This window comes from Malaclemys terrapin, chromosome 1 (genome assembly GCF_027887155.1).
Source record: "Malaclemys terrapin pileata isolate rMalTer1 chromosome 1, rMalTer1.hap1, whole genome shotgun sequence".
NCBI lineage: Eukaryota > Metazoa > Chordata > Testudines > Emydidae > Malaclemys > Malaclemys terrapin.
This window is the reverse complement of record NC_071505.1, coordinates 64794262-64816143: the sequence shown is the minus strand read 5'-3', so window position 1 is coordinate 64816143 and position 21882 is coordinate 64794262. Positions and strand designations below refer to the sequence as shown.

The window sequence follows — 21882 nt, the reverse complement described above, 5'->3', positions numbered from 1 at the left end:
GTAATCACGAACTACAATTTACGATACATGGAAGTGGAGAAGGAAAGGGGGAGGGGGACAAAAAACTAAACAAACAACTTACAGGACTGGCGAAGCAATGACCCTGGAGTTCGGGGAACTATCTGGCCTCTTGATATTCCGTTACCAAGACTGTCATCCAGTGATGCAAGAACTGGTGGACACGTTAAGAAAGAATGCCGTAAACTCCAACTCAGGTCCATTACAAAACTATTGTGAGTGATTTATAATATAAATAAGCCGTCTCTGCTAATAGCACCTTTAGAAATCCTTAAGATACCATAAGGAATGTATATCTAGTCCACTAAATTTAACAAGGCTAAGAGATAGTCCCTGTTAGATGAGCTTGAAATATTTACCACAGACTTAATAGCTAGAGGACTAAGGTTAAACCTACTAACCTTAGGTAGATACTGAAGATGAGTGCGCGGATGGAGGGAGACTCACAGTGAGGGGTCTAGGAGAAACCCTCTGGGAAGTATTCCAGATGCACAGGTGCTGGGATCGAGGAGGGTATTATATCTGCTTAATCTGAAGTTCCACCCCTCACAGAAAGAAAAGAAGAAAAAAAAAAAAAGCTTTCTACATCTGCTCTCTAGCTACATAAGCCTGCTAGTTGCTTTGGAGAGGCTGGGGGAGAAGAATTCTCTTCTCCCCTACCTTTTCCTCAATTTGTTTCGTGGTTCCTCCTACTCAATACATAACTCCCATGTGTGATTGCTTCTAGGTTTGCCAAGCAGCATGAAACTCACATGATTCCTGTCAATTTCCCTACTAGTTTCCCTGCTGTTCTTCAGAATTCTGAAAAGGACCAGCATCTTGTTAGTTTTATTCTGTAGTTGCTTAGGAAAGCTACCAGCAACAGCAGACATGCTGGACTCCTTTGCTCTCAGTTTCAGGAAGATATTACTGTACTAATTCACACACAGAAAATTGTTCTCTCAAACATAAAAACTATTTTTGAAAGCAAACCATTAAATTCTGCAGAAATTGATAACTTATGCCCATATACACTCTTACATAAGCTTCCCATGTCCTGGATAAATTAATTATTCAATCCCTGATCTAAGTATATTATGAAAATAACCTAGATCCTAGAACATATTTTGAAGTTTGAAACAAACATAACAGAGGAGGTAGGGGAACTCTACAAGACAAAACACAAATTATTGCAAAACTGTCCTCTGATAAATATACAACGGTCTCTCAGTTTAGTCCTAAAGAATCACTTGGAAAAGTTTTGCTAAACAGGCAAGGTGGTGTAGTATGCTGCTAAATACACAATAATATTCATTTTCCAAATCAAACTAACCTGGATTTTCTAGTTTCACTAAGAGTTATTAAAGGGAGATTTAACTGAGAATCAAGTCAAATTAAAAATAAAACAAAATATGGAGTCAAGATGTTCCAGGAGCTTCACACACCCCAAGCCACCCAACCAATCTTTGTGCTTGTAAAATCACATTTTTATATTTTTAAAAATATCCCCCCTTTTCCTCTATGAAAACCTCATGCGAACATAGGAAAAACTGAAGGACTACATAGGGGAAAACAGTGAAACACAAATTGTTGTTGAGCGCACAAGCAAATTAACTGAAAGCGTAAAAAAGTTTTCCCTAAACTCTTTCAGTTATAGACAGAAGTTACTTTTAAAACAGTAGATATAAAGTTCTCAGAAATTAGATTAATGTATACTTCAATGTAACTTGTGACTTCAAATGTGTATGAAATTAAAAGATTACGTTTTACAGTACTCTTCACCTGACAAGAATTCAATTTTTGGAAAGTCTTCATTTTCTATGAAAAGTTAACTGCTGCATTCAGCAATCACAATTTTTATACCCTTTAAAACAGGCAGAAAAAAACCTTGACAGAAAAAGGATACTAGAAACTCTTTTTTTAGAGCTCTGTTTCCGAGCAGGCCTGGTCACGTCTACATCTTGTGGGGATGACATCTCTCCAAATTCATTCCTACAAAATAGGAATATAGTTGCTATAAGTAAACACATTCAGATTACATTTCCCAAAAGGATGAGAAGTGTAGCCAGTAACTTTATAGCACTAACTCAAAAATCCAATAAAAAAAAAAACTAATAAAAAAAAAGAAAAACTTAAAACTGGAACTCCAAATACTGATATCTATCCAGCAATAGCCTTTATTTAAAAAATTCTTGTGGAACACTTGATTCTCATAATGCTGTTGAGGCTGCAGTGTTTAAGCCATGGTGGTCAAACTTACTGACCTTCCGAGCCGCATATGACAATCTTCACAAGTCTGAAAGCCAAGGCACACCTGCTGGGGGTCAGGGCTTCAAGCCCCACGGAAGGCACCTGCTGGGGCCCGCGGTGGGGTGGTGGAACTTGGGGCTTCTGCCATGTGGGGATGGAGGTCTCCGGGATTGAGCTCTGGGAGGTACCTGCTGGGGCTCTTGGCTTCAGCCCTGCTCCTGCTGAAGCCCCGAGCCCCCGAAGGCACACCCCACAGGGCTGAACCTTAAGACCCCCCCCTTCCCTGCTGGGCAGAAGCCAGAGGAGATGTGGGGGGAGCACATGGGGGTCACATGCCCCCCCAGATTTTTGCAAGAGTTTGCGGGCCCTGCTCAGTCATGTGGTGCCGCTGCTGTGCCCCCTCCCTGAACAGCAGCTGCTGGAGCTGGCAAGCTGGGAGCTGTGGCCATGGGGAGAGGCAGCAGCAAACAGCTGGAAGCTACAGGGAGAGACACTGCTTTTGCTGCTGCCTCTCTGTGGAGCTAAAGCATCAGCCCCACCCTGCAGCTCCCAGCAATTTGCTACTCCCTCTCTATGCAGAGCTAACACCTGGGAGCTGCAGGGAGGGGCCAATGAGGATAAGAGGTGGGCATGCGAGGGGTGTGGGGGGGACATGACTGGAGCTGTTGCGGGGCTGAACCTTTAAATTGTGCCCCTCCACTTCAGAGGCAGATTAAGCTTTTGTGGGGCCCTGGGCCAGAGCAAGTGGGGGCCCTTCCCCACCCCTTCCACCTGCAGTCCCCCTGCCTCTCCCCCCAGCGCTCCTGCCAGGGAAAGGGGTTCAGGGCACGGGGGCTTGCCCCACCCAGCACTCCTGCTGGGGAACAGGGGAAGCCCTTGTGTCCCAACAGGAGCACCAGGGAGGTGGACAGAACAGGGCAAGCTCCCCTGGGCCCTGACCCCATTCCCCGGCAGGAGCACCGCGCAGGTGGGCGGAGTGGGTCGGGGCACAGGGGCATCCATTTTTCCAGGGCCCCATGGCTAATCTGCCACTCTCAGCAGGCACCAGTCGTCTCTGGCAAGCACCTAGTCCCACCACCCCACTGTAGGGCAAAAGCCTCAAGCTCCCTTCCACAGTCTGGTAGGCAGAGAATAGGGAGGGTTCCACAAGCCACACTTTAACTGTAAAAAAGCGGCATACGGCTTGTGAGCAACGGTTTGGCCACCCCTGGTTTAAGCCATTAGAGTACTTTGAGAAAGTTGTGCAAAAAGCCTTAACATGGCACATTTATGCAAAGAATTTTTAAAATCTATTTCTTATGCAAATGTTCTATATAATATTTAGAGACGCTACAGATGGAATACTAAGTAACTTTAATTGTTTTAGACTGTTTCCTCTTCAAATAAATATATAATTTTTCTCCACAAGTCAGAAATTGAAACTAAGACCTTGTCTACACTATAAAATTATTTGTGCGGATTATTCACACCACTGTGCAACATAGTTATACCAACCTACTGGCCGGCGTACACAGCACTATGTCAGCAGGACAGCTTCTCACACCAATGTAACTACCACCTCTTGCAGCTTCTCACACCAAAGTAACTACCACCTCTCACAGAGGTGGAGTTATTAAGCCAAGGGAGAGCAGCAGCCATGTCGCTATAAATTGGTAGTGTAGACCTACCCTAAACTGCACTGAATCCTCTCTAATACTATTATAGGCAGATGCTAGTCTCTTTCATAGTCAAAATTAGACTGGCTATCCTCAGCAAAACTGAACAAATTTGCCTGAAATTCCAAATCTTGCTGATCTTACAGTATGGCGGTTTTTTTCTGGGTCAGTTTAAGCAAATCAGATGTGTTCAAGAACTAGGAAGTTTAAAATTAAAAAAAAAAAATAGTGACGTGATCTCACTTCGTGTATGTTTTCCTAGATATTTTGGTTCAGCATACTTCCAAGAAGTTGACCAGTGTTTTGGGGAGAGGGAATGATTTAGCTTCCACTTTCAGTAGAAATCTTGTGCAGTGCTTAACTCTACATAGGCTCCAAAACATCTCATGTCCATGGGGTTCCTAATCTAAGTGAAAAACTGCCAAGGTTACAGAGCCCCAGAAGTCAATTTACATGCACTGGGTAGCATGGAGCTTCACTTAGATTAATAGATTTTTAAGGCCAGTGAGGTCTTGTATAACACAGGCCCAAGAACCTCTTCCAGTAACTTCTATTTGAGCTATGTATATATTTTAGAAAAATATCCAGTTTTGATGTAAAGACTTCAAGAGATAGAGAATCCAGCATGTCCATGGATACGTTGTTCTATTGATTAGTTATCTTATTTCTAGTTGAAGCTAGAAGCTTGGAGAAGTCCCATGGCCCGGCCCAGGTCACGCAGAAGGTCAGACCAGAGAGCACAACAGCCCTTTCTGGCTTTATAATGTGTTCACATGCCCCCCCTCCCCCACCCGGGTCTGTATAACTGATCTGTCCCCCACCGCGATTGACTGCTCCCCCCGTGTCTGCCACCACTCCCGAGAGCCTCTCTGCGAAGTCTGCGCTGTGGGGGCGGGTCTCTGAAGAGGCTCCGAGAGCCGGTTCCCGCAGCGTTTCCATGGGCAGACCCCGCACTGCTCCCCAGACGCAGAGGGCTCCGAAGGCGGCCCTGGGCCAGCAGGCGAGAGGGGAGGGCCGCGCTCCCCGGCTCTCAGGGGCTGTAACGCCTCAGGGGAGGCGGGAGAAGCGAGCGCCAGGGCGCGGAGCCACCGTGACAGCGGGGGAGGGGAGGAGACTGGGGGCCCCGGTTGGGGCCTTGGTTCTCTACGGGCCAGGCCCTCCCTTGCCCCGGGCCCCGCTCGGCTGCCGCGCTCACCTCTCCATGGCCCGGGCGCCACTTCACGCCGGAGTCTCCAGCCCGCCCGGCCGCTTTCCGGAAGCGCCTGGGTCCTTTGAACCGGAAGTTAAACGAGACCGGATTTGCCGGGGAAGGCTCGCTCCTACATTGCGCACGCGCGTAGCGGCGGCCCTGTGCTATGCAGTCGCGTTTGAGTTAAAGCAAGGAGGGCGGCGCGAGCGCCCAGGCCTTGCGCGCTCACCCCGAGGCGGAGGGGCCTGCCCCTCCCCCTCCATCGCCCGCGTCGCGCTCGGGGGCTGCACACAGACCCTCCCGGGTGCGCGCGGCCAATGCCGGGGCTGGCGCCGCCCAGCGCCGGGCTCTGCAGCGGGACTCCGCCCCTCGGAGCAGCCTGCGCGCCCCCTGGTGCCTGCTGCTCGCCCAGCCCAGCCCGCCCCGCTCGCCCGCGGGAGCACAAGCGTGTGCCCGGCATTTCGCCCATAACAGTGAGGGGCGAGCGCATCAAAGCTGCCCGCTCGCCAGGGCATCCGGCGCCTGCGGAGCGCGACTGACAGCAGTGGCGGCTTCAGGCACCGGAGGCTCGTTAATTTCAATCACCTGCTGCTTCCTGGCCCTGGGGGGAGCCTGAGCAGAGGTGCTGGATTTGTGCAGAGGACAGCAGGGCGTTACCCTTGTAATACACAGGTGGAAGGTTGTTTCCAACACTAAAGGCATGAAATAATACAGTCTATTAACAATAAAAATTTCAGAAAATTATCACTTACCAGCCTATGCTAGGGAAAGCCTCTTACTCATCACCCACAAATGGGAGTTTGCAGTCTTTGCCCTCGATTACCTTATGGGAGATTAATGCTGCTTCAAGGAAAATACTCCACTGCTGAACAGAAATTAATTGGTAATTCTGGACATAGCTAGGACAAATAAGTGGAAAAATCATGAACTAGTGTTGGAATTATGATGTCTTACTATGACACTAATTTAACCATAAATTCCTTTATTAAATCCAGAGGCCAAATGGTATTTATACAATTGCGCTAAACATGCCTAAATAATAAGCAATTTACTACATCCAAACAGTAACAAAACAGTTATAAGCATTTGATCAAGATACTTAGAAATGGGCTAAACCCAGGGTTGCTTAGACACGTATTGGTCAGCTCCAACTTGGTCAGGCAGGTATCCACAATGAACCCTTTAAGAGTTTACTTTTTTATGCCCTTTAACAAACAAGTGATGTCACTGCAAATTATCGACACAAATGAAAAAAAAAATTGAGACAGTTCACCCTTAATTCCAGTTATCAATCTCGTCCGAATTAAAACCTCCTTTCTCCTCAAGGCCATTCCTCCCTATCTTTTCCCCTCCTTCCTGCTGACCAACAGTTTTTCCATTGCATCTGGGTTCACATAGGCGCTAATTTCTGAGGCAAGAATCAAAGGGGTAGCCGTGTTAGTCTGGATCTCTAAAAGCAGCAAAGAGTCCTGTGGCACCTTATAGACTAACAGACGTATAGGAGCATGAGCTTTCGTGGGTGAATATCCACTTCTTCTTTGAGGCAACACTGATAAGTGGGGTGGAAAGGGCCATGTTGGTTCTTTCTAAGATACTCTGGCTATGTCAACATTACACACCTTTTAGCGACACATCCGTGCCGCTAACAGGTGCGCAATGTAGCCGCTGTTTGTCGGCGGGATAGAGGGAGAGCCGACAAAGCACGGTCCACATCTGCGCTTTTTGTCTGTAAAACTTTTGTTGTTCAGGGAAGTGTTTTTTTCACACCCCTGAATGATAAAAGTTTTACTGACGAAAGTGCCGTGTAGACAAAGCCTTAGTCTTATTTAAAACCATCTGCAGTCACCCCTATTGGTCAGAGCCCTTCTTAGAAATTTCCCATTATTTCATTAGTTATTTTTTGAACCAGACATTTTCTCTACTTCATTCCTTCTGGCTTATGACTCATTACTTTCAAGGCCTTCCTTTTTCTTGCTAGTCAGGGCCTTTCTTTACAACACACATATTTCCTTACCCAAATTGAAGATAACTCTCAATTCTTTAATTTCATATTTATTCTATAACTAGGTTTCAGACATTTCACTGGAACACACAGCAGATCATTTCTGTCCTCTCGTTCCATAAGTGAGGGCTAGGAGAAAGACTTACCAGTCTATATATTTATAGAGAAACTCTATTAATTACAAACCATTTCATGAAAGTTACCAGATATTATATTTTCTCATACCCGTTCAGAATTCATCAATCTCCTTCCTAATAGTCTGCTTATAAAAAGACATTAACAGTAGAAAACACCTTGTTTTGTTTATTTTAATTGTCCTAATTATTGATTCCCTTAAGACAATTCCTCATCCTCATTGGAAAGCATGATTTATAATAGAATCAAGAAGCTCAATCTTTTTATCTTAAAGAGTAGGTTATGGGGTGACTTAATCACAGTCTATAAGTACCTACATTGGAAACAAATATTGGATAATGGGCTCTTGAATCTAGCAGATCAAGGTATAACAAGATCCAATGTCTGGGAGTTGAAGCTAGACAAAATAAGGCATAATTTTTTAACAGAGTAATTAACCATTGGGACAATTTACCCAGGACTGTCCATCACTGGCGATTTATAAAAATTGGATGTTTTTCTAAGAGATATGCTCTAGCCCAAACAGGAATTATTTTGGGATGTTCTATGGCTGTGTTACACAGGAGGTCAGATGAGATAATCACAGTGGTCCCTTCTGGCTTTACAGTCTATGAATCCAATTTACAGGTAGAGCATGGGCAGTGGTAGTACTCATATCATCTTCTCCCCCCCGACCTCCACCCCGCCCCCAACTGCTCCACCAGTGTATCTCAACACCTCAAGGTAGGTCAACATTCAAGTATTCAGCCTTTGCCTTTTTGATCAGACTGCTGAGGAGGAACAGAAGAGCCAAGTGTCCATTAAGTATTTAACTGAAACCACCCACCCTTTGCACTTGCATTTAATTGGAATGATACCAATAAATAAGCTGAAACTGTTGGCTTTACAAACTGTTTAAAGCAGATATGGGGAACCTATGGCCTGGATTCAGCCCGTGGCTTCATTTCATCCAGCGCTGGACGGAGTGGGGGGTAGAGCCTCAGAGAAGGGGCAGGGCAGCGGGCGGGGTTGATATGACAAGCCTTGGAGATCTTCTGGACTACAATCAGAGGGAGTGGGTGAACCCCACAGTACTCTACCAGTGCATGGGACTGCTCACCCTGAACGTCCCCTATTGTGTGCTCCAGGAGGTGAGGGCAGCTTTGCCTCCTGCTTCTCTAGCTTTCTTCAAGCGGGTCCTGTGGGAAAGTGCTCCTCACTCACCCCTGACCCTCTGGAACTCGCCATGGGGCCCTTGCCCTGCAGGCCTCCCCGCCTGTCCCCAACAGGTCATCTGAGCCAGCTGCACAATATCCAGACAGTCTGTTTCTGAACTGTGCCCAGGGAACATCTGATGTGCTCATGCGTCACCCCATCCACTTCCTCGCCCTCATATCCTTCCCTGAGATTGAGTGGTGGAACCTGTTGCCTCCCAAGGAGGGCAAGACACCCCAGTAGGCCAGCCTGTACTCCACTCTGGTCCCACGACCCTCTGGGGATATTAGTGGGTGGCTCCTCCACACAGCTGTGAGCACAGGGATGTACCTGGCATGGTTCACCAACTCCCAGGACACATGTCCCTTCTGCAGTGAGCGGGAGACCCTGGCACGCATCTATGTAGGGTACATCAGATTGCAGCCCCTCTTCTGGCTCCTCCAAAACTTCATACTGTGGTTCTGATTGCACTTTTCTCTATACCTGCCATCCATGGCCCCACAAAGTCACAGGACCTCTTCATCAACCTTCTCCTGGTACTGGCCAAGATGGGCCATCCATCACACCAGGGGGAGGAAGCTGAACAGAGTGATGCTCTGTGACTGTGGGATCTATTTCTGATCCCTTGTACAATCACACCTCCAGGCAGAGTTCCTCTGAGCAGTGTCCACTGACTCCCTAGACACCTTTGAGGAGCAGTGGGTGCTGTTGGGAGTTCTCTGCTCAGAGTCCCACTCTGGATCTCTGATTTTCAACCTTTGACCCCACTCCTTCCCCCCCCATTTGTTGTCTCTAGACATAATTTGTTGCCTAGGATCTGTGGTTCCTCACTCTTAATGGAGGGAAAGGCCTTTAGTTTTGGGCAGGCCTAGACCCACCTGTCCTTAGTACTTCAAATAGTACACACTCTCCCACTTCTTCAACAAATGAGCCAGGGATTCTAGAGACAACAGCCTCTTTCATTATATATCCCTGATGCATTCGCTGAGCATTGTCCATTCTGTGCAGTGAAAGTGTTCTCCCATCCACCTCTGTCTCCCCGTCTCCTTGCCCAACCAGTCCCAGTCTCCTCAGACTTCTTGACCCAATCTACTCCTTTTCCTCCCCTGGTCTGGCTTTTGTCCCCTTTGCATTCAAAACAAACAGCCTTTTCCCTAGCTGCCAGCATTGGGGTTATTGAGAACACAGGGGAAAGAGGCTCCTTGCTTTCAGTTCCAGTGCCCTGCCCAGCCACTACAGGGAAAGTCTAGTTTTGCTATTGTATCCCAGAACTGGAGCATTCTCAGTTGCTCAGAGATAGTATATGCACAGTCTGGTCACAAAGCTGTGAGAAGATAGAGCCTGCTCCATCTGCTTTGTGGGGACAGCACATGCACACTCGGGCCAGCAGTATGAGTAATGAGAGGCTCATGCATGCTCAGTGAGGATAGAATCTTCACAGATTTTTGTCTGCTAAAGCCTCTAATAAGCATCTAAAGCAGATTGCTTAGTCAAACTCTTGAGGTTTATAATGGGGATGGCAAAAGCCACATCCCAGACCCCAAGGCCAACCCCCTGTTAAATTTCAAGTTCCTGCTCCAAAGCATGGGGACAGTGATTTTTTTAAAAGAAAAAGTTGTCAAAGATCTTTAATATAGACAAAACGCTTTCCCCTAGCCTAGTTCTCAGAAACTGCTGACCCATTTTGATTGAAATTTTCCAAAAATAAAAACTCAGCCAAAAGCAAAGACCCAGCATGTAACATTTCAGACTAAACAGTTTGGCAAAGTTATAAGCAACTGAAAATGGGATTTTATAATGGAAAGTGTCAGGCAATCTTAATAGGCAGCCCTACCAGCTCCAGCTCCACCTATAATTAAACTCAATAGGCCAAAAAAAGCCACAAAATAAACTTCTGCTCTCTCCCTCACCCTTGCACCAAAATTCCTGTGCCATGAGCCTGCTCCCGTTCAAACCAGGACACACTAAGCGTTCAATATAGCGTGGATAAATACACAAACAATAGTAGCTAATTTATTTCAGAGATGATACTCACACTTTAATTATTAAAATGTTGCTATTGGAATTGCCCTGTGGGAGCTTCTGGCAACCTTCAAATTGACAATTCCAATAATGTGGCAAGGAGGAGCACACAGATTGGTCGGGGGGGGGGGGGGGGGGGGGAAGGAGTCTATTAATCCTTACCAGCCAATTCACTGATAGCTAGGCATTAGTAATTGCTTTAAAGGAGAAACCTGTGCTGTACTGGCTGAATTAAGATGGTCTTTGATGGTAACTAGTTAATGCACAAAAAAAGGAACTGAGCTGATTGTGCTCTGGAAACTTCACTTGCCAACGCAGCTAGTAGTATTGACTATAGCCACTATCCCCACCCCAGATAGATCCTTGGGATAGGAAAGGAAAAATGACTTATGGCTTCAAGAAAGGCATGGAGGCTGCCCCCCCAAAAGTGGAAGAGGAATAGTTGTAACAGTTAAGACATTAATTCCTCCTCATTTATTTAAAAATACCTTTCATATCACTTTCTGAGACTGATCTTATTGCCAGTAAACATGGGTAACATGGTGTTGGCCTGGCAGACAAGTAGCAATGTATTGCCATGTCATGGGCTTAGGCCCTGGGCCTGGGAAGGTGAGTACTACACATTCCTCCTACAGAGGAGCTTCTTCAAGTAATTGCTTGGCAAACTGTAGAAGGAAACCACATTCAGCTATTACTAGAGGGAAGACACCTAACAAAGGGCCATTGAGGGAGAAGTGGAGGGAGAGAAGGAGTCATTGGATAAAAATGAGAGGAATATCACTACCACCTGAGAGGGTGGGAGAGAAAAAAACCTTATCAGCTTTTGTGGCTGGAATGTTACTGAAGTTTTGTCTGCGGGGAGGGAGGAATTACTACTACTTTTGTAAATTAATTGCAGCATGAAAAGCTGCTGCTTTTAGGTGAACAGCTAGTTCCTCATGGCAATTGGAGCTGTGTTTTTGTAAAAGAAAATGTTTAAACAATAAGTAGATTAAAGGCTCAAAGTAAGAATCACCTTTACATACGAATTTCAATTTGAAAAACAAAGCTTGAGGGCAAATACTTTAGATACCATTTTAAAAACAAAAATCCATGTTAATTCTACTACTTAGGTGAAAGAAATACTCTTCCCCCCAATATGACAGCCAGCACTATTTAGGAATGTAGATGGTCCTATTTCTATTTTCTTCTTATGCTAAAGGTATCCCTCAGAGAGGCAACCATTGAGTTTATATTGGGTCCCCAAAGACACACACAAGTGTCCATGTTTTTAAAGAAGTCTTGGCTAGGAAATGTAAGAAATAATAACAGTATAAAACTACCGGGGAACTGATGCAGGAGTTTTCCCAGCAATTCCCACATTTGACCATCTCTGAACATTTCTATAGAAATGTGGCATTCTTACCTATTTGCTGCTTCTTTTAGTTATTTTACTCTTAAGAAACAAACTGTAGCAGGCAAAAGTTGTAACTACTTGATTTTTAGCTTAACCTAGAATTGGCACATCTATAGGTATTAAATTGGTTTCTTAACAAAGTTTCCTCTGAAGGTAATACTTATTCTCCAAGGTATAAAGATACTTAGGAAGTGGGGTGTGGGTCTCATGACGGTCTGCCTTCTTTTCAGAGTTCCCCTACTGAGGTGCTATTACCTTGGGCAAGACACTTATCCTCTCTCAACTTTCTACTCCGTAAAATGAATATGTTGCCTACTTATGTCACAGGGGTGTCTGAGACTTTATTTGTAAAATGCTTTCAAATCCTGAACTGAAAACTAAATGAAAATTATTACTCTTATCTCGGGTAGCTCATATCTTGCAGAAAGGTACCAGATGCTCAGTTGGTTTCATAATAAGATGTTGATAAAATAGGAAGGATGTTTTAACATAATTTACAATTTGTAATAATAGGTAACTTCTTCGGTGGAAAAAGGTATATGTATACCCATACTTTAAATCCCAGCTCCCATAAACTAAATTCTATGTACGTACAGTGCCTCGCACAATGGAGACTATTCTTGTTTGCCCCCAGGCACTACCATCATAAACATGATAACTGTACATTTTAGACTTAATAGTATTAAAAACTATTCAAGTATCACCATCTGTCAGTTATAAAGAACTAAAAGGCTACTCCACCAAGCTCTGTAACTCCTAGAAGTAGACCTAGTTGAGCCAAACCCATCACCATCTGGACAAGATCCTCCAGTACCCTATAGAATTGTAGCAGAGGCACCAGCAGTCACCCAGATGCTTTGTTGGATACTTTCTCCAAGTCGATGCGAGCCCAGCCATGCTCAATGTTTCCTTCCAGCTTCTTTTCCACCAGCAGTTTAGCAATGACCACACCACTTATTGTCCCTTTTTCTTTTCTAAATCCTAACTGCTCTTTCCTAAAATGGGCTCCACTATTCAGCAAATGTGACAGTATATGATTCTCTTGGACAGTTTCAAGCAGTGGGATAGCAACTTGGTACTCTGAATGGCCCTGTATGTCACATTTTTGTTTGTATATCAGTACCAGTATGGACTTTCTCCACTCTCTTGGAATTTTCTTTTCTTTTCTTTTCAGACTTCATGCAGGACTCATATAAGCCAGCATACACCAACTTCTCTCAAGACTTCGATGATTTCTATTGTGACTTTGTCCAGTCCTGCTGCTTTTCCAGGTACCATCTTCAGCATTGCAGCCTTGACATCTGCCTTTGACAGATCAACATCCGTAATAATTGGTTCACATGATGGTAGTGTAGCATATAAAGGGTTCTGGTTAAGTATATCCTTGCAGTATTCTCACCGTCACTTACATGTCTTCCATCACAAGTAGTCTGCCCCCTATATCCTTTACGAATGGTATGTTCCCTCTTTTTCTTCCTTTTGTTTCTTGTTCACACAATTGAATATACTTTCTTTTTGGAAAGTTGAGAGCAATTGTTCATCTCATAGAGCTTGCCTAAAGTTAGGTTTCTTGCCTTTGACTGCTTGCTTTGCTGCTTGCTTGGAGGCTCTATAGGTGGCAATGTCTTCTTTCAAAGAGTTATTTTACATCACTTTTCTGGCTTTTATTTCTTTCTGCACCTTCTTGTTAAACTACCATTCTTCATGAGACTGTGGTCTACCCAGCTTAGTGTGTCTACATACCGTCTCAGCTTCTCAGATCAAAATGTTCTGAAAGATACACTACTCCTCTTCCACTGTTCCAATTTGTGTACCTTTTGTCTCAAACCTTCCAGCTGTTTCCCTAACCTTATCTGCAGTCACCCCATACAATCTCCGTATCCCGATGCATGTCTCGCTTGTACACAGCTCATGCCAGGACCATTTGTCAGTTGCAACTGTTACAAGTGGCTTGTGTTGGGGTGTGACCATTTTGCTCAGGATAAGTTTACAATCCTTATCCTCCTCCTCTGGCTCATTTAGGTTAGCAAGAAATCTATTTGCATGCTTATTCTGCTGCTTCAGTATGTGCAAAGATGACTTTGTCTTCTCTTGAACCAAGTGTTGACATTTGCCCACTGCTTACCTAAATACCCATCAAGCAGTGCAACATCATCTGCATTCTGCAATCCCAGTGCATATTGTCCCAGTATCTGGTCATAGCCTGATCAACTTGAGCCCGTATAGCAATAATTCCTATGGTCTGGCCATATCTTCCAGCTTCTGTAGGCCCTGCCTAATCTCTTCCTCAGGACAATGTTGTTGTGGGACATATACCAGCACCCCAAACAACCCGCACTCCTTTGCTTCTATTCAGATAGTCGTTAAATGGTCATACACCTTGATGATTTCCTGAACAGTGTTACCATTTGTTGTGAACCACACTCCTGCACCATTTCTCCTTCCACTACCACTTGCATAGTAAAACTTACAGCCCAGACCCAGTTCTTAAGCTGCATTTCCTAACCATTTGGTGGATGTATATGTGGTTTCCCCTTGTCTCTCCAGAGCACCATAAGAGTACTTCTGCTGCTCAGTACTCTTTAACAATTTTTTCTCGTCTTGAGAAAATTTATTCCGAGTTTTCCTTCTCCTTGGTGAGTTGCCTGCCACTGCTAACAGGTCCCACCTACCCTGAACAGCCTGGTTTTAAAGCTACAGATACTTGCCTTTCATACCCCCACTTTTTGTTTAGAATACCTCTGGCATGAGAAAGCAAGTTGTAGAAGTTTGGTTGTCAGAGGCTGTGAGACACTGGCTATTTGGAAGATTTTTATAGGGACTGAGAACTTGACTCAGACTGACCCCAGGCCATGGCAACCCTTTAGGAGGTATGCCTCAGTTCTTCATCTATAAAATGGGGATAATAGTACTTCCTTACCTCCCAGGGGTGTTGTAAGGATAATTTCATTAAAGTTGTGAGATGCTCAGATACTGTGGTAATGGGGGACCATATAGGTTCTTTAGAAGACTCTCTGCACCCTCTACTGTAATAGAAGTGATAACTCTGCTCTTGTACTAGGCTCCAATTATATACTGCATTCTACAGAATCAGTTTTACATTATGCATTGCAAAGTGCTCTAGTTTTGTGTAAATACTCTAAATTTTTATGTCTTCATAATACTTAAGTTTGATAATGCTAATCTTTACCTGGTGGAAGAAGGATCTACACAGCTGTGTCCTAATGCATATTTTTGAATCTATTAACTAACTGTATAGTTTTAAAAAAATCTTTCAATTGCTAGTTTACAGCATATGCTGTGGCATCTCTAACCATTCTAGTAACTAAAGTCTTCTGATTAATTGGGGGTAGTCTTAAGATATTGAAAACTGGTCTGATTAGACTAAAAATATTGAGTTTTCAGAACTGCTGGACTAGCTTTCCCTAGCAGTGTCAGGAACTTTTAGCTAAATAGTGTGGGAAAAAATAGTATTTCTTACTTACTAGTCCTTAAACCAGGGGTGGGGAACCTTTTTTCTATCAAGGGCCATTAACACACACAAAAAAATCAGTGGCGGGTCACACACAGTCCTGTGGGGGGAGGAGGTGGTGGCGGCTCAGGGCTTCCTCTAGGCTCTGGGGTGGGGCCACAAATGACAGGTTCATGGTGCAGGAGGGGGCTGTGGCAGGGGGTTAGAGTATAGCAGGGGGTGAGGGCTCTGGGATGGGGCTGAAGGGGCTGGGGTGCAGGAGGGGGCTCCAGGGGTTTGGAGTGCAGGATGTGGTTTGGGGTGCAGTGCTGACCAGAGCCGCCGTGGCCCTTTTTGAGTGGGTGCTCCTGTTGAAAACCAGATGCCTGGCACCCCTACAAGAACCAGTGCAGCTTGTTCCATAGTGTGGTGGGGGCTGAGTGCTCCGTAGACTCAGCCAAGCCCACAGACCCCTGGCTGCTCTCCAGTTGGGCCCCATCAGCAGCCCCATGGGCTTCAGGCAGGAGCTTTTGGGTCTCTCCCTTACTGGTAGCAAAACCTTAGTGAAGTATCACCTGCACTGCATTCTCCACCTTGGTCCCCAACACAGACGTGAGCAGCAGAGGGAAGACAGCAGCCACTGGTGGGTGGAACGAGAAGGGAATACAAATACCACCCTCCAGAAAAGGGAATATGACACTTAGGGATAGCAAGGATGGGAGGTGGAAGTGTAGGGATCCCCAAGGGCTAAGCTGTGATACCATCTCACTAGGCACAAGGGCTGACTGGGCAGTTGTGGGGCCCCCTTTATGACACCAGGCTTGGGTGCCATGATGGGCTTGGTGCTCACACCCTTGGCATCAGGTTGGATAATGATTGATTTGGTACACATGGGAACGACTGCCTTGATTCAGGAGGGGGCCCCAGAAAGCCCAAAACCTGGCTGCTTGGCCCCAGCCATCTCCTCAATGGGCCAGCTGCAGCTGGGCACATGGAAAGAGCAAAAGCTGCTCCCATCATCTAGAGCTAGGGGCAGTTTCCCATGCTGCACACTGAGAAAGGAGCAGCAGGCCCTGCGATGGACTTGGGGCCCAGACCTGCTTCAGAGTGTCATCGTCCACCTGGGCTAAAGGAGTTAGATCCAAGGCCTCAATCTCCTGGAAGATCACAGGGAGACCCCTGCCTGAGGAGGTCCTCTCCAGGAGAGATTGAGGTGAGTTCCATTGGGGAGGAACATCTCTGCCCTCTTCTGCTGCCAGAGCTTTGTGAGGCAGCTCTAGTAGCTGGGCTTTCTGAGGGGGCACAAAAGTAGGCCCAGCTACAGCCTCTCCAGGTGCCTTACAGGAGGCATCCTCCTGCTTCTTGACAGGGAGAGGCTGGACCCACAACTTATGCTTGCTGCACTTCCTCTCCATATAGCCAGTACCCAGGCCTCCAGGGTGTCCTTGGAAGGCTGACCAGAGGGGGAGGAGGTAGTCTACGGTGCAAGAGAGATGGGCTCAGAGCTTGGGGAAGCAGGGATGGTCTCCCCCTGAGATAGCCCAGGAGAGGACCTATCCAACATCACCACAACCTTCTTCTCTATAGACCCCCTCCCCCCCCAAACAGCAGCAGCGTCTGTCTGCTTGGGTGATCATGAGAGGGAGGGCAACCCCTGCATCCAAGCAGGATCATCAGCTGGTGGAGGAGATGGGGGAATTGGGTGGATGGCAGCAGCAGACCCTACACCCTCCTGAGCAGTGGGGATGCTGGACAGCTAGGGTGACCAGATGTCCCGATTTTAGGGGCTTTTTCTTATATAGGCTCCTATTACCCCCCCACCCCCTGTCCTGATTTTTCACACTTGCTGTCTGGTCACCCTATGGACAGCCAAGAGTCCCTCTGGATGTTCCCCAAAACCCATCAGAGGAAGCACCAAGCCTCCCCCAGTGAATGGACCTGGTACAGGGCACCAGGAATGACCCCTCCAAGCTCCCCTTGCTGTGCAGTCTGCCAGCAGAACAAGATGACATGGCAGAGAGTGGGGTCTTTATGGCTCAGCAAGAGAGAAATGAAGGTCAGTGTTCATGTGCACCTAGGGCCTCCAGGAGCTTGAGGGGCACAAAAGGGTCACCCCGAGATGCTTTTCTCCACCACCTCCTGGGCAGCAGCCTCTGATGTCAGGCAAATGACCTTCCCATACATCTTGGAGGCTGCTTCAATGGCCAAGGGCCCCACCACTCATGCCAATGCCCACACAAGTTTTGATGTGAGGCAAGGCAACCCCCAGGAAGCAATGGATGCTGTGCCTTCTGGTCAGGGTGGGGCAGGAGGCCTGGCCCCTGTTGATGTTGGATGAGGCAGTGGCAGCAGGGGCAAATGGCAAGGGGGCAGCAGACCAGAGTGCAGGCACCTGGGCATAAGCTCTGGGTGCCCAACTTGATATCCAGGGGTTCTGATTGGCAGACATGCTGAAATTCACAGCTGCAACTGAAGACAATTAGAGCTGGACTTTGAACATACAAAGTGCCTCACAATGCTAAGTACTCTGAAAAATTAGGTCCTGGTCATCTCAAGCTGGGCACCCACAATTAGCAGAAATTTTTGATATTAATATGTGCCTCAGCTCCCCATTTTACAGATGGTGGTGATATCACTCCCTCACCCCATAGAGATGTTATAAAATTAATGTGTGTTTGTGAAGCATTCATATTACAGTGATGAGTGCCATAGAAAAGCCCATGAGGAAATAATTCAGTCTTCAGTTAAGTTTGAATAATCTGCAGTACTCATGGCATGAGGCCACACACATTGAACAATGAGGATAAAACAAAATATTGAGTCCTGCACTTAGGATGGAAGAATCTCATGCACTGCTACAGACTAGGGACCAAATGGCTAGGCAGCAGTTCTGCAGAAAAGGACCTAGGGGTTACAGTGGACAAGAAGCTGGATATGAGTAGACAGTGTGCCCTTGTTGCCAAGAAGGCTAATGGCATTTTGGGCTGTATAAGTAGGGGCATTGCCAGCAGATTGAGGGACGTGATCATTCCCCTCTATTCAACATTGGTGAGGCCTCATCTGGAGTACTGTGTCCAGTTTTGGGCCCCACAGTACAAGAAGGATGTGGAAAAATTGGAAAGAGTCCAGTGGAGGGCAACAAAAATGATTAGGGGGCTGGAGCACATGATTTATGAGGAGAGGCTGAAGGAACTGGGATTGTTTAGTCTGCAGAAGAGAAGAATGAGGGGGGATTTGATAGCTGCTTTCAACTACCTGAAAGGGTGTTCTAAAGAGGATGGCTCTAGACTGCTCTCAGTGGTATTAGATGACAGAACAAGGAGTAATGGTCTAAAGTTGCAGTGGGGGAAGGTTTAGGTTGGATATTAGGAAAAACTTTACTAGGAGGATGGTGAAGCACTGGAATGGGTTACCTAGGGAGGTGGTGGAATCTCCTTCCTTAAAGGTTTTTAAGGTCAGGCTTGACAAAGCCCTGGCTGGGATGATTTAGTTGGGAACTGGTCCTGCTTTGAGCAGGGGGCTGGACTAGATGACCTCCTGAGGTCCCTTCCAACCCTGATATTCTATGATTCTATGCTCATTTAGTGAGCACTATCTATTCTGTGTACTGACTGAGGCAGGGGTCTTGTGGAAAAAGCAGTATGTGATTGTCATGTAAAAGACTATCATAATGCATATGGAAACAAAGCACTGAATTAAGGTGGCACAAGCAACCTCAATTCTATTATTTCCTGAGTGCTTGACTTTGCAACCTTACAGTTTAGAGAGAGAGAGAGAGCGCGCGAGCACGCGCTCTAATTCTGGACCTAGCATGGCATAGATAATTTCATTACAATAAGTAAGTTTGCCCAAGATCAAATAGAAGTATGTTTTAATCTAGAAAGAAGCAGTATGTTAGTCCACTTCATTCAGAGAGACTTTATAGCCATAACATGCTGATTTTAGAGATAAGATCATTGTATAAAAAGTCAAACAATAGTTACAGATAACACTTTCAAGTACCCCAAAACAGCCATTGAACATCAAAATCCCTTTTTATAGATCGCTTCCTTTACTAAGTGTTTTTTTCCACAGGGAAAGAAAAAAAATTCAATGTGGTACCACTAGTGCTCTGACAAAAAAAACACTTCCTCGCAACTCTCTCCCACCGCGTCTAGGTAACACTAGACAATATTTGTAGTCCTGGTCATCAATGGGCATTTACTCACCCATATTAAACTGGATGAATTCCTATGGCCTGTGTTATGCAGGATGCCAGACTGTATGATCATAATGATCCCTTTTGGTCATAAGATCTATGAAGTCTCACAGTGCAAAATGCACATTATGTTTAAATTTATTAAACCCATATTTACTGGCATTGTTAAAACACTACACAAAACATTCAAGTAGTAGATAATTGTAATGCAAGCCCTTGCATGGCAATCCAAATTTATTGAACTACTGATGCTAAGTCATACAAAATTGCACCACTTTTAATTAAGGCTTTTAGTTTACATTTGGCCACCTCAAAGCAGTTGTAACATTAGGTTGGTCAATTTAAATACTGTGGCTCCCTGTTGGATATACACACAATCTTTACACCCAAACGTTAATTCATACAAAGCAACAAGGCATTGTTAAATAAATCAGCAAAAGTTAATTACTGCAACTTAGGCCCTGTGACCAATTACACATGATTAAAATTACTTCCCACATTCACATCCACAGTACTCTTCCACCATTTAACATCTCAACCAAAACGTTACACATGTAAAACAATCACTAACAGGCAAAAGTACTAAAACCTGTATATTTGGTATTGCAAATACACTTATGCATGAGCAAGCAAGGGAATTAACAGTGAGAATCTACAGCTGCAGAAGCCTGAAAATGATTTACAAAATTGTTAAATCATTAAAAAAATCATTTTAAAATATACACTTCTTGTTGTAGACCCCCACTGTACACACAACTATAAACATTGTTCCCTATGTAAACAAGGAAAAGGAAACATACAATAAAAGGTTGAAAAGTCTGGACATTTCCCTCCCAACAGATATTAAAGGCAATGTCTTTAGTCAGACATATGAAAGGACTCTTATTTTAAAGACTAGATCACTGTCTCCACAGGTTTTTCCTAAAATTAAAAAACTAAAGCTGTTGTGTTAATCAAAGCGGTTTTGTATAATATGATGATGATGATCCTGTATTTCTTTAAAAAAAGTTACAATAAGCTACAAATACCGATGAAGCAAAGTTATCTGGAGTAGTCTATATAGGAGCTCTTTGGACTTTCTTTTATTATGCTAAAATAGTGGTGCTTTCAGGATTTACATTATTGTACTCTCCAATAGAAAGTATGGGGATTATTGAAGTATACAGTACACAGTTTTCATACATGTATAACATTGGTGGATGAATGTCTCTTATCAGTAATACTGGATGTAGGCTCTGGTTTTACCAGTTGCATACACTTAGAATATTTATAAGTAAAAATCTCTCGTGACACTGGAAAGTGATTAGAATGTGCAAACTGATGTAGTAGCTTTCATCCACTTCTTAAAGGGTACCACCACAGGAAAGTCCATTTAAAATGTTGGTAGGTTTAATAAAGTTGGAATGCTGGCACTGTTGAATTGGGCAACAGTTCTTCAGACCTGTAACAATGAAACAGATTAGTATTAAAGCACAGTTTTCTAGGACTGAAGAGTTCTGCATCTCAGTGTAACTAAGGTGAATTAAATGCTACTTTCAAAATTTACTAAGACCCTAAATCAGTAGTATATATAGACCCAGTGACATCAACTTGAAATTTAATTAAATTTAAAAGTGAAATACAGTAATAATTTTAGGTGCAACTTGCAACAATAGGTAAAAAGTTTGATTTAAATTATGTCCCTTTTAAAAATTATAAATATCCATTACCTAGTACTAACATCTCTCTTCCCCCCTCCAAATCAGATCTCAAAAGTTCTGCCTTTTGTCTGAAACAGCTCATGCACATGCTTAGGAAACACAGGACTCAGCTTTCATGCTGGAAAGTTAAAAGTTGTGACAGACATTTATTCCAGCAACTTATTTTTCCTTTAAGTCATGTGAAATGATGCATTTGACAGATTTTGGATCAGATATAATAGAAGACTATTATAAAAATTGTTAAAAGGGCTCTGAGGATTAAGTTTTTTTAAACTTTCCTAACATTTTTATAGCACACTTATACTAAATCAGTTCATTCAAAAGCCCAACAAAATGGATTTTAAAGATTTTTTCCAAATGATTTTGGTCAGAAGCAAAATTTTACAAGTACATTAAACATAATTTAGTTATAAAAGGAACCTTAGAAAAGGAAGTCAGATTGGTTGATGAGGATATTGTGAGAAAGGGGGACTAGCTTTATGGGCCAATCAGCCAATGTGTCACCAAAACTGAAGTTTTATTTAAAAAACAGTACTACATTTTTATAAGTGTATTTTTATTACTTGTGTACAAGTGTATTACCTGACCTTTTTAACCTCAATACTCCAAAGTTATGTGGGTATTCACGGTAATTGGACACTTTTCACTTTCACCCTTTCAATGAAAACAGCCCTGGAAGCTGCCTCTTTAAAA

The 21882-nt window shown here is 44.5% G+C and overlaps 2 protein-coding genes across 3 annotated transcripts in view; both read right to left on the bottom strand.

Annotated features, from left to right (window-relative positions):
* Window positions 1-5316, bottom strand: part of NUP107 (nucleoporin 107) — a 43407-nt gene extending 38091 nt beyond the window's left edge. Inside the window, exons 1-3 of one of the 2 annotated variants that reach the window (XM_054026026.1) lie at window positions 5098-5316; window positions 1904-1989; window positions 83-172 (exon numbers count right to left, since the gene is read on the bottom strand). In XM_054026026.1, the coding sequence (XP_053882001.1) occupies window positions 83-172; window positions 1904-1989; window positions 5098-5105 (184 nt within the window). In that variant the 5' untranslated portion in view covers window positions 5106-5316. Of the gene's footprint in view, window positions 1-82; window positions 173-419; window positions 1630-1903; window positions 1990-5097 lie in introns of those variants that run through there. The other variant, XM_054026035.1, reaches the window with a different exon arrangement.
* Window positions 5317-19690: 14374 nt separating this feature from the next.
* The window catches only part of RAP1B (RAP1B, member of RAS oncogene family), a 37763-nt gene continuing 35571 nt past the window's right edge, over window positions 19691-21882 (bottom strand). The window contains exon 7 of the mRNA XM_054026016.1: window positions 19691-20930. The gene's annotated coding sequence lies outside the window, so the exon portion shown is untranslated. The remainder of the gene's footprint in view (window positions 20931-21882) is intronic.